Source organism: Pituophis catenifer, unplaced genomic scaffold (genome assembly GCF_029215685.1).
Source record: "Pituophis catenifer annectens isolate HBS135680 unplaced genomic scaffold, rPitCat1.0.hap2 SCAF_1, whole genome shotgun sequence".
In the NCBI taxonomy this organism is placed as follows: Eukaryota; Metazoa; Chordata; class Lepidosauria; order Squamata; family Colubridae; genus Pituophis; species Pituophis catenifer.
In genome coordinates this window covers 5,463,414-5,476,569 of record NW_027256881.1, presented here as the reverse complement: position 1 = coordinate 5,476,569, position 13,156 = coordinate 5,463,414, and the positions used below count along the sequence as shown (strand labels likewise).

General features: G+C 43.8%; 1 protein-coding gene across 1 annotated transcript in view; it reads left to right on the top strand.

Moving 5' to 3' along the window:
• The window catches only part of SYNRG (synergin gamma), an 88,358-nt gene that overhangs the window by 20,411 nt on the left and 54,791 nt on the right, over window positions 1-13,156 (top strand). The window contains 6 exon segments of the mRNA XM_070945304.1: window positions 1,421-1,551; window positions 1,987-2,092; window positions 3,558-3,669; window positions 6,742-7,032; window positions 10,473-10,706; window positions 12,461-12,538. Coding sequence (XP_070801405.1) covers window positions 1,421-1,551; window positions 1,987-2,092; window positions 3,558-3,669; window positions 6,742-7,032; window positions 10,473-10,706; window positions 12,461-12,538 — 952 coding nt within the window.

Below are 13,156 nucleotides of genomic sequence, written 5' to 3'. Positions count from 1 at the left end.
TTTATATGCCGCCTTTCTCCGGAGACTCAGGGTGGCTTACAATGCATTTTTTTAAAAAAACATTATAAAAACATTTAAAAATTAAAACATTAAAACCCATTCACACCATTTATGGCCGGATCTCACAAGATTGCAACAGCAACATCAATGGCCCCAGTCCTGCCAGAAAAGCCAGGTCTTCACCGTTTTTCAGAAGGCCAATAGGGTGGGGATGGTCCGGACCTCAGGAGGTAACTGGTTCCAGAGAGCTGGGGCAGCCACAGAGAAGGCCCTCCCCCGTGGGCCTGCCAGCCGGCATTGTTTAGCTGACGGGACCCGGAGGAGACCAACTCTGTGGGATCTTACCGGTCGCTGGGAGCTATGCGGTAGAAGGCGGTCTCGAAGATAACCTGGCCCTGAGCCATGTAGAGCTTTAAAGGTAATAACCAACACCTTGAATTGTGCCCGGAGACCAATAAGGAGCCAGTGCAGCTCGCAGAGAATTGGCGTAATGTGGGTGTATCTAGGCTATATTATATTCATATATATCGGCTGAATATATTCAGCTGATATATTCTCAGTGTGCCCAGAGAGAGAAATGTCTGCCTCTACCTAGGATTGAACTCACAGCCTCCTGATCTATGCTGATCACCACACCACAGAGCCAGGTCTTAATGCTCTTCTGAAAAGCTAGGGGAGTAGGAGCCTGCCTCACTTCCAGAAGCAAGATGTTCCATAGGATGGAGCAATGGCAGAGAAGGCTCTCTTCCTAGACTCCACCAGTCAAAATTCGTTAACATGCGTACAATAACCTCCCTGCCTGATCTAGTGGAACTGGTCAAAGAGATAGAGATGAAAGAATTTCATCTAACATAAACATACACCTCACAGGGTGTATGCCCTGTACCGTATTTGCAACATTTTCTGTTTTAATGCAGGTAGTCCTTGACGTACGACCACAATTGAGCCCCGGATTTTTGTTCCTAAGCAAGACAGTTGTTAAGTGACTTGTGCCCCATTTTTACGACCTGTTCTGCCACAGTTGTTAAGTGGATCACATTTTCAGTGCCATCGCAACATCGAATGGTCACTAAACGAATAAACTGTAAGCCCAGGACTATCCATAGTTCATATAATATATATCAGAGGTCTTCAAACGTGGCAACTTTAAGACTTGTGAACTTCAGCTCCCAGAATTCTCCAGCCAGGATAGCTGGTCTTAAAGCTGCCAAGTTTGAAGACCTCTGATTTATATGCATCAAATAACATGGAGAAATAATGGGCATGTATTTGCAGACGTTGAGATCTCATTATAAGAAAGCTCACATACATTCTGAGTCTCCTGAGACCCAGTTTGCTGGATCATTTACCGTGCATTTTATCTCCCTGTCTCTCTTGTTCTTTGCTATTTAATATTGAACTGCTCATTTGATTCACACAGGGTGGCATGCCTCTCGGTGCGATGCCAACAGCGGGGATGCCATATATGGGCCAAAGTCCCTTCCTTGGAATGCGTGCAGCAGCTCCTCAGTACACCCCAGATATGCGGAAGCAGTTTGTTGAAGAACAGCAGTAAGTGAGCCATTCTATAACAATAGATCTGACTTATTATTTTTTAATTTATTTATTTACATACAGCAGTGGCCAAAATTGTGGAAACCTTTTGGGAAAAGTCTATTTTCTAAAACTAGCTAATAACACCACTTTGTTTTGAAGTAGTACCATAAAATTATACATCAATGGAAAGATAATTTAATCAAGAATGCAATGCAATAGCTTTTATGAAGGGTTTGCTATTAGAATAGCAGTTACACAGAAAAAACGAGATATACAAAAATTATCACGTCAGTTAATGCCTTAGAGATGAATAGATTGCCACTTCTTTCCTCGTGCCCAAGGCCAAGTCTATGTTTTTTCAAGTCAAGTTGAGTACAAAAGTAACAGAAATAGCAGTTGAGTTATGAGGCCTAAATCACGTCTATAATCAGCATTGATTACATCTTGCAGGAAACGGTTTGAACATCAGCAGAAGGTCTTGGAGGAAGAAAGAAAAAGGCGTCAGTTTGAAGAACAGAAGCAAAAGCTACGGCTTTTAAGCAGCGTGAAGCCAAAGGTATGCGGTGACAAATTTATTCATTGGCAAGCCAGCTGGATTTAAATTAATTTCTGTTGAGGGGGGAAATTAAAACAATAAATAGAATTTTTTTAAAAAACAAATACCAATGTTTCAACAAAATAGTATGGGATAGTCCTTGATTTATAGCCATTCATTTAGCAACTAGTTGAAGTTAAAACAGCACTGGAACTAAGTTACTTACAATCAGGCCTCGCACTTACGAACATCACAGCATTCCCCACGGTCTTGTCATCAGAATTCAGGCGCTTGGCAACCAGCATGTATTTAAAATGGTTGCATCATTTGGGGGAATCATGTGATTTCCATTTTCAACTTTCTCAGCTGGCTTCCAATGAGCCAGTCGGGGAAGCCTTTACGTCCACATGATTCACTTAACAATGGCGATGATTAGCTTAATTGGCAAAAATCTTGTAATATTGGGTGTGACTCACTTAACAACTGAGCCGTGGTGGTGCAGAGGTTAGAATGCAGTATTGCAAGTTCGATCCTGGCCAGTTCAAGGTTGATTCAGCCTTCCATCCTTCCGTGGTCAGTGGACCCAGATTGTTGGGGCAATATGCTGACTTTGTAAACCGCTTAGAGAGGACTGTAAAGCACTGTAAAGCGGTATATAAGTCTAAGCGCTTGTCAGCATGTCAAGATGCATTTATCCTAGTGCTGACATGAGAAGGAAAACACAAGTGTCTGCAACGGGACGGTTGCCTTTCACCTACTTATTTTAGCTGGAGATAATGTCCCCTAGGAGGTGGATGGGAGGGGGGAAATTCTTTGAATTGGAGCAGTAGATTAGGGGTGAATGATTGGGAAGATGGCCAATGAATGCAGAGGAGTGGGAGAAGGAAGAGGAGGGATTTGGGGCCAGCACATCGGTGCTGGCTGCATGGAGTCAGTGTAAAAGTTGCCGTGCTAAATAAAATGGAAGTTTGTTTCAAAAAGGACTTTGTTTGAGACGCAATTTATTTGAAGACGGCCTGAAAACCTGACAGCGCTATTGCTATTGTAGGCTAACTCTGGCAACTGCCAGCAATTCGATCCTGACCAGTTCAAGGTTGACTCAGCCTTCCATCCTTCTGTGGTTGGTAAAATGAGGACCCAGATTGTTGGGGGCAAGAGGCTGACTTTGTAAACTGCTTGGAGAGGGCTGTAAAAGCACTGTGAAGCGGTATATAAGTCTAAGCGCTATTGCTATCGCTCTTGCAATGGAAATTCTGATCCGAATTGTGGCAATAAGTCGGGGACTACCTGTTTACCGGAATATAAAATGATAAGCTACTTTGACATAAAATGGGTTTTGCTTGTCTGATTTTTCCTTGAGGAATTCCACCCTGAGAAAATAAGTGTACTTTGTTTTTGGCAAGTGATAAATGCACTCAGGTTTTGTAAAATAGTTGAACATTCTGTTAGAGCTGTTTCATAATAAGGTGTATCGAAATGTTTTCAGATGGGTGAAAAAAGCCGAGATGACGCCCTGGAAGCTATTAAAGGGAACTTAGACGGGTTTTCCAGAGATGCTAAACTTCATCCCACACCAACGGCTCATCCCAAAAATGCAGGTATTCAACTTGGAGACAAGATCTTAAATTTTTTTAAAAAAATATATGCAGCTTTAAGGTGCACAGAAACCTTTAGAGAAACCTGCCAAAGAGAAGCATTTATCAATTCTATTGCTTTCAGTGAAAAAAAGAAATCTAACACCTTTTTGGGTCATGAACAGTAGGACTTTAATGTGCTTAATTCTAATTGGATTAGGATTCCAGCCCTATTAAATTATAGCCAAATTATGTTCAGTTGATTGAGCATGTAATGCACTTTGAAAACTAGCAGCCTTTTCAAAAATCTTGAGCTGCATCCATATAAGTTGCAGTTGCAGATTCTCGTCTTTTAAAAGCATCGAATTAATGGTTGTGGCTACTAAAAACTAATGCCCTCGAGATTTTTGTTTCTTTTTACAACCCTGTAGTCGGGGCGACTGGCTGGAGCCGAGAGTTTACTGGCTGGATGCCCTTCCTGTTGCCTACTTGCAGTTCACAGCAGATATTTTCTCTTTGAGAGAGAAACATCTGCTGCTACTTAGAATTGAATTCTCAGCCTTCTGAGTTGGAGATGAGTGTCTTCACCACGAGCCCACCATACTGCTAATGTCCTCAAGAAAATAAAATGCATGTAAAAATAAAGCAGGCGTAGGAAAATGAAGATGTTTATTACCTGTGCATCAGTGAAAGCCAATTTAGCATGTAGCAGCTGGGATCCTTCGGGGTAAATTCTCAGCTTTCTAAAGAAGTGGGCCCATTTTTCTCTCTAGCAGGGAGCTCAGTCGTGAATGTGCCATCTAGTCCTCTGTGTTCTACCCAACATTTTAAATAGCCCCATTTGAATCAAGGCTTTTCTGAGTGATTTTAATGCTTGTAAAAAAGCAGGAATGGGGACCGTAGAGAGGAAGCAGCTCCTTCTCCCTTTCACCTCTTGCTGGAAAAGCAAGATATTTTTTTTCCCTCTACAATGTGAAGTTCAGAAGCCGCTTATCTCTTCAGCAGGGCAAGTAATAGCATAAAATGGTGGGATTTTTGCATTACCGGTGTGCACCGTTCCCTCCTTAACACCATCTTGTATTGGGGTGTGACGGCTCAGTGGTTAAAGAAGCTGAGCTTGTCAGTTGCAGCCCCAGTTCGAGACCTGGGCACCTCTCAATGGGGTGAGCTCTTGTTACTTGCCCCGAGCTCTTGCCCACCTAGCAGTTGGAAACAGTGGTGGGATTGAAATATTTTAGCAACCAGTTCTCTGCCCGGTTGCTGGGTAGGCGTGGCCATGGGGGTGTGGCCTAGTCAGCTTCCTGCACCACGGTGGTGTGTGGGGGGGTGTTTTCGTCCTCCCCAGGCTCTGGAGGCTTTCCTTGAGGCCTGTTTCCAGACTTCCGGTACTTCTGGTAGGCCCATTTTTCACCCTCCCAGAGCTTCCATGCAGGCCCTGCATTTACCTGGCATCCAAAACGGGCTGCGTGGAGACTCCTGGGAGGGGTGGGGTGGGCAGGGTCAGCCAGTTCTTGCAACTACCGGTTCAGCGAACCAGATTAAAAGTAACATCCGATTCGCCCGAACAGGTCCGAACTGGCTGAATCCCACCCCTGGTTGGAAAGCATGCAAATGTGAGTAGATAAATAGGTACCACTTGGATGGGAAGATAACAGTGTTCCATGTGCTTCAGCATATCGTCATGCTGGCCACATGACCATGAAAGGGTCTTCAGACAATGTTGGCTCTCTCAGCTAAGAAACGGAGATGAGCACCGCCCCCTAGAGTCAGTTACCACTGGGCAGGGGAAACTTTTACCTTTACAGGGGTGGGCAATTAATTTCCCCAAAGGGCCATATGAGGAACTGGGATTGTTGTGGAGGGCTGAACCAAGATATCCTGGCTACACTCACCCACAAGTCTGCGGTTCAACCGAGGCAAAGGTGGGTGGCTGAGCCTGGTCTCCTCACCCAGTGATTGCAGCCGCCTCTTCAGACTGCGTCAGGCGAGAGGCGGGGTCTAGGACAAGTCGCCGCGACCAACTCGTCATGGCCAAGTCGCTGCGGAACAATTCAATGCTGTATTAAACATTTCATTCGGGGACTTTTATTATTGGTGACCAGGTTTTCATTGAAATGATTGTAACTCTTGTATTTCTGAATTGACTTTCTTCCGTTTATTATTATTGGCTACGGTTCTGTTGAAATTAATGTAACTTTTGGATTTGTTGAATTGTTTGGTGGCCAACTGTCCTTATGGCGAGTTGTCTCATTACAGACCGTCGAGCACTGTGCAGGCTCAGAAAAGTGCTTTCTCTCTCCTAACCCTCCTGTGGGTTCCAGTATTGACTGAAAGTCTGTGGAGATTCTCCATCTCCAAGTCATGGTTGGTCCCAAAGGTGCTTTTTTCCAAGAGGCAGCTGGACTTTCTGGTTTTTCTTTGAAGACGTTTCGCTTCTCATCCAAGAAGCTTCTTCAGCTCTGACTGGAATCCTTCCATTCCCCGCCATCCGGTCAGAGCTGAAGAAGCTTCTTAGATGAGAAGATGTGGCCCAGGGGCTGTAAAATGCCCAGGTCTCACCTTTTACTGTGTTTCCCCGAAAATAAGACCCTGTCTTATATTTTTTTGAACCCTGAAATAAGCGCTTGGCCTTATTGCCATGCGCTCAAAAGCCCGATTGGGCTTATTATTATTTATTTATTTATTTATTTATTAAATTTATATACCGCCCTATTCCTGAGGGACTCAGGGCGGTGAACAGCGAACGATAAAAATACATGTAATACAAACGTTAAAAAAGCCAATTAAAATATACTAAACACTCTGGTCCTAGATAATTCAAGACATCCCAGTTTAAAATAAAATCAAAAGCAATATAAAGGGAAAGTTAGGCCAGGCCGGCCTGCTGAAACAGGAATGTTTTGAGGGCACGGCGGAAAGTGCGCAGATCCGGAATCCTCTATTATTATCAGGGGATGTCTTATTTTGGGGGAAACAGGATAGGTCCTAGAAATGGGCGCTTCTCTTTTATTTTTTTTATTTTTTTTTAGGTTCGTTGTCCTCCAGGGGTTTTCATCTCGTGTGTATGTACATGTCTGTGTTCATTCCATTTCACAGATCATCCCAAACCATCTCATTCTACCGTGTCTGTCTCCCAAACTACTGCCTTTCTTGACGACGAGGAGTTTAGTGACTTTATTCAGGGACCTGTCGAAACCCCATCATTCGTGCCTCCAACCTCCTCCCAGCCTTTTCAGTCTTGCCATCCTGGGCAGCGGCTTTCAGAGAAGGCTGCGGCCCACCCTCTCCCTCCAGTCCAGTTTCCTGTCACCTCCGTCCTCCAGGGTACCGTGGGACCGGTACCCTATTTCTCTCCTTCTCCAGCTTCACAAAACAGTCAGAAAACAGGTAACACACCATGTCTTTCGGGAAATGAAATATACAGGTAGTCCTCGACTTACAACCCATTCGTTTAATGACCATTTGAAGTTAACGACAACACTGGGGGGGGGAAAGTGACTAATGACCAGTTTTCACACTTAACGACCGTTGCAGCATCCCCATGGTCACAGTGATCAAAATCTGGATGCCTGGCAACTGGTTCATATTTATGATGGTTACCGTGTCCCGTGGAGGTGATGTCATCTCCTTTTGTGAACTTCCAGCCTGTTTGCCATAAGCAAAATCAATGGGGGGGAAGATGGAGTTGATCGATTGTGTGATTCACTTAACAACCAACAAGCAAAAAAAAATGATCATAAAAACAGGTGCCACTCACTTAACCACCTTACTTAGTAATGGAAATTCTTTGACTTTTGTTTTATCAATGTATAAAATACAAAGGAATTCTCGTCCCAATTGTGGCCGTAAGTTAAAAACTATTTTGCAAAAATGTAGGGGCCTCATTAAGTAGCCCTTAATGCAGGAGCAATGAATATATTTTCTCGCGTTCTCTGATCCTGAATTCCAGGAGAGAAATAGGACCCCTAATAAACAAATCAGCACCAAGGTTTTGCAGAAAGAATAGCCGTTATAGCCAAGTGGTGTATGTGTATATGTGTGTATGCGCATATGTATGTATCAGTGGTAGAATTCTGTGGGCGTGGCTTGGTGGGCGAGGTGTGGCTTGGTGGGCATGGCAGGGGAAGGATACCAGAAAATCTCCATTCCCACCCAATTCCAGGGGAACGATACTGCAAAATTCCCATTCCCTCCCCATTCCTGGGGGAAGGATATTGCAAAATCTCCATTCTCACCCCACTCTGGGGCCAGCCAGAGATAGTGTTTGCCGGTTCTTCGAACTACTCAAACTTTCCACTATTGGTTCTCCAGAACCTGTCAGGACCTGCTGAATAGCACCCCTGGTATGTATGTATGTAGGTAGGTAGGTAGGTAGGTATTTATATCACCTTGACGTATATATATCAAGGCATTTGACAAACAGACTTCAGACCAGATAGCGAGTAAAGAAAGAAACTTTAGCATTTTCAAATCAGAAAAGCCAGAAAGTTTATTTTGTTTTATTTTATGTTATTATATTATTTTATTTTATTCTATTAAACTCTGTGGTAAGATAAGCGGCCAATACATTTTATAAATAAAATAAAATACATTTTATTATTTTATTTATCAAATTTGCATGGCTGCCCATCTTATGAAAAGCAACTCTGGGCAGTAGACAACCATCAGACAAAATGACACATATATTAAACCAATCATAAAAGTATTTAAAAAAATCAATGTTAAAAATTAAATATTATTAGGAACAAAAATATGTGAACCCCGAAGCAAAGAGAGAATGATTATATCTACCTCAATGAAGCCACGTGTCTCCGCTTCCCTGGGTCCCCCCCAGGCCTTCTTATAATTTAAATTATTCTAGTAGATTTAGATTTAATTTACATTTACAATTTTACAATTTACAATTTAAAGCATTCTGGTAGATTTAAAAACAATCAGGCCAGTTTTGCATAATGGAGGGGTTGGATTATTCTCAGTTACAGTCCTTTACCTTTAGAATGTAAAAAAATTCTCTTAATATTTTTTTTTTAAGGGTAATGCATCTCTTGTCCCTTTTCTTGTTCTGCTGAATTCTGGGTATGCTTAGTGTAGATAGTCCTCAACTTATAACTAGTAGCAACCATTCAACGGTTAAAATAAACCTTCCTGTGGGTACCTGTGACCCAGTTCCAGAGTTCCAACATGACAACATATTGGACACTCAGCAACCAGCCTGCATTGACACTGTTTGCAGCGTCCTATTTTATGACATTTTTGTCGAAAACCAGTTTTTGGCAGGACGGGCTCATAGCAGTTCACTTAACGACCGCTGCCAAAAATGTCGTAAAATTGGCTTCACTTTATTTATTGTTTTATTTGTTTATAATATACAATACAAAAATACAAAACAGTTGGAAAATAAGGGAGGGAGAAGGGAAGGGAAAAGAGCAGGGCAAAGAGAAAAAAGAAAGAAAAACTTTTTATTTTTACATAGTAGTATAAACTAGCCATTTCTATCAGTGGTGAAATCCTCCGCGGTTTGCCATCGGTTTGCTGCCCACGCAGACGCGGTGCATGCCAAACGCATGCAGTGTGTGCATATGCACAGTGTGCACGAAACACGCGCTTCGCACGGAAAAAGGACGCTTTCTAAGGTACCGTATTTTTTAGAGTATAAGACGCACCGGAGTATAAGATGCACCGGAGTATAAGACGCAGCTTAGTTTTTGGGGAGGAAAATAGGAAAAAAAAATCTGCCAACCAGGTATTCACTGGCTAGCGTCCTTAGTCTGGTCAGCTTCAGCACATTAGTTTGCTGATTTTTTATCCCCTGCTTGGGGATAAAAAACAGCTTCTAAGGCACAGCTGAGAGGAAGCAGCAATGAGAAAAGCAGGCAAAGCACGGGGAGATCGCTTCACTCGGCTAGCGCCTAGTTAGGGCTGAAAAAAAGCTTCTAAAGAACAGCTGAGAGTTGGAGCAAAGCATGGAGATGGCTTCACTCGCTAGTTCCTCGTTGAAGCACAGCGGAGTCGAGGGAGCAGGCAAAGCTAGGAAGATCGCTTCACTCGCTAGCACCTTGTTAGCGCCTCGTTAGGGCTGAAAAAAAGTTTCAAAAAAGCTACATTCAGAGTATAAAATGCACCCAAATTTTCAGCCTCTTTTAGGGGGGAAAAAGGTGCATCTTATACTCCGAAAAATACGGTAAGTAGAACAGCAAGGGGGGAACAGCTGTGCCACACTATTTATATTTGCCAGAAAGCAGGATTTCCTGCTTTGTAGCGAATATAAATCATACGGCACAGCTGATTGTTGGAAATACCAGTTCAGACCAACCAGTAGCTTTTTTCTACTACTGGTTTGCTGAACCGGTAGCTTTTAGCACAACCGGTTTGCCCGAACCGGTGCGAACCGGTAGGATTTCACCACTGATTTCTATAACAACAAACCTATCTAATCGGTAAAAACCCAAAATCAAAGTTGCATTTCCCCACCCCCCCATGTCAAAACACAAAAGGCTCCGTCAACTTTTGCACCGTAAAATTGATTTCACTTTATGACCGTCAGGACTTCCATTCATGATCAGCAGGCTCCGTCAGGGTCCTAAATCGAGGACTATCTGTATTGGCAGCATCTTTGTGATGCATTATCTTTAAATAAAGGACTGACGTGACCCAGTGACAATCGTCCTCTTTGAAAATAGTTACTGAGTCACTCCAGCTCTCCTTGGTGGGGCTGTGGGCGCGTTTGTGTTTCCCCTGTTCGCCTGCAGGATTAAGGAATGGGCTAAAGCTCTAAAGGGAAGTGCAATTTAGCAAAGTGTGTCTAATTCCTCCTTTTATTCACCCAGGCTGTTTCTTAGAAGACAAGCCTTTGGCACCTCGCGGGTTGAGTGAATTTGGGCAGACTCAAATCAAGCTGAAGGCGCCTGAGGTTGAGCTCAGCGCTGCCGCTTCAGCTGTAAACAGCCCTGGTCCCCAGTTAGCAGCCAGTGGCGGGAAGTCCCTAGGGGCCCTTCCCAAGGGAGCCCCCTGTCCAGAGGCAAACAAGGCTTCAGAACCAAAGCTACCAGTTCAAGAGTGCGGTGAGCCAATCTGTTGTTTTCAGCCCAGGTGGATCCTTCTTCCTTCACTGTTCTAACCTCTTAAGGTGACTGCTGGGTAATTTTGCTCTGAATCCCTGCTTGAATCATAACAATGAAGCACCTTTTAATCCTAACTTACCACATAATACGGTGTTGGCCCTTAACCAGCTCTTGGCATATGTTTTGAGCCTGTTCTCTTTTCCAAGCAAAACATTATTCCTTCTCTCCTCCTCCTGCTCTTCTTCTTCCTCCTCCTCCTCCTCCTGCTCTTCCTCTTCCTCCTCTTCTTTTCCTTCTCTGTCTCCCCATCTCTTCCTCTTCTTCTCCTTCTCCTTCTCCTCCTTCCTCCTCTTCTTTTCCTCCTCCTCCTTCTTTGTCTCCACATCTCTTCCTCCTCATCATCTACTTTTCCTTCTCTGTCTCCCCATCTCCTCCTCTTTCTCTTCTCCTCCTCCTCCCCCTCTTCTTTTCCTTCTCCTCCTTGTCTGTTTCCCCATCTCCTCCTCCTCGTCCTCCTCTTTGCTGCCATTCACTTGTCCAAGGAGTATCGGCCCTCATTTGCTCTAAAAACGACTTTCTCCAACTTGCCACTTTACCGACGTGCTAGGACTACGACTCCCAGAAATTCCAGCCCTCCAGCTTTTTGCTGGCCCAACTTCACAGTTTGGTAGAGAGGACCTAACAGGGATGCATGCTTGAAGGAAGTAGGTGTTATAGTTGAGGAAAGTGAAGACCATCTTGTAGGACGTAATTTATGCATAGAAGTCACAAGACACCCAAGTTAGAAAGATCACCCAGTGCTATTAACCGGGATTAGGCTCTCCAGTGGTGCATAAAATCTTCCTTCTTTTCTTCCTCCCTCCCTCCCTCCCTCCTTCCTTCCTTCCTTCCTTCCTTCCTTCCTTCCTATCTTCCTTCCTTCCTCCCTCCCTCTCTCCTTACAACTATCTTTTCCTCTCTCCCTCCCTCCCTCCCTTCCTATCTTCCTTCCTCCCTCCCTCCCTACATCTCTTTTCCTCTCTCCCTTCCTTCCTTCCTCCCTTCCTCCCTATATCTTTTCCTTCCTTCCTTCCTCCCTCCCTCCCTTCCTTCCTATCTTCCTTCCTTCCTCCCTCCCTCCCTCCCTACATCTATCTTTTCCTCTCTCCCTTTCTTCCTTCCTTCCTCCCTCTCTCCCTCTCTCCTTTCCTTTTAATAATCTAAAGTTGCCAGCTTCCCATCTGTCCTCTGCTTAAAGGGCTGCTCCGTTTTAATATTAAAAAGAAAAACCTAAGAATAGACAAGACCTTCATGCTGCTGGTTAGCATTAGCAGTGGTTGAGCAACAGGCTTAACCACCTGCTGCGCAATCACCCGACTGCATCTTTTATTTTCATTCATCATATTTATATGACGGCCCACTTTACAAGAGTGTGGCTCTGGACGGCATACAACAGTTGTGCGAGTTATTCATTCTGATGACTTTTTCACCCACACCATTAACACCTGCAGAGTTTGTGTTGTTTGTGTGCCCTCTTGCTGTCTTTGGTTACGCTTAGGCTGCTAACCTAAATATATCTCAGTTTCCAATCCTATTTAAAAGCACATTTACAAGAATGCTCCTTTTTCTTGACCCAATCACTTTCTATTTCTTTAACCACCTTCGGAGAGCTGATCCCTTCCTTTGAACTACTCTTGATAGACGTGTCCCAACGGAGTCATTTGTATTAGCTATTTTCTAAAGGTCTGTCTTTTTGTGTGTGTCTGTGTCTTTAGGCGTTGGAGTTTTTCCTTCCCAGGATCCAATCCAGCAAATGATGCCTCCGTGGATTTACAATGATAATTTAATTCCAGGTAATAATTAATAAAATGATTGAGGATGAATACTGTATTCAGGCAGGAAATGTCATTCTCGTGTTGTTATGAGCCCCGGTGGCGCAGTGGTTAGAGTGCAGTATTGCAGGCTACTTCTGCTGACTGCCGGCTGATTGCAATTTGGCAGATCGAATCTCACCAGGCTCAAGGTTGACTCAGCCTTCCATCCTTCCGAGGTGGGTAAAATGAGGACCCAGATTGTTGGGGGGAAGATGTTGACTCTGTAAACTGCTTAGAGAGGGCTGTAAAGCACTGTGAAGCAGTATATAAGTGCTATTGCTATTATCAGTTCATTTTCCTCTTGTTGTTTACACTTTATTTATTTATTTATTTGTTTGTTTGTTTGTTTGTTTGTTTGTTTATTTATTCATTGGTTTGATTTATATGCCGCCCTTCTCCGGAGACTCAGGGCGGCTTACAATGTGTTAAGCAATGGCCTTCATACTTTTGTATATACCTGCTTAGTAGGGCTTTCGGCCCCCCCTAAGCGGTGTTCTTTTTTATACAAAGTCAGCTTATTGCCCCCACAATTCGGGTCCTCATTTTACCTACCTCGGAAGGATGGAAAGCTGAGTCAACCTTGAGCCTGGTGAGATT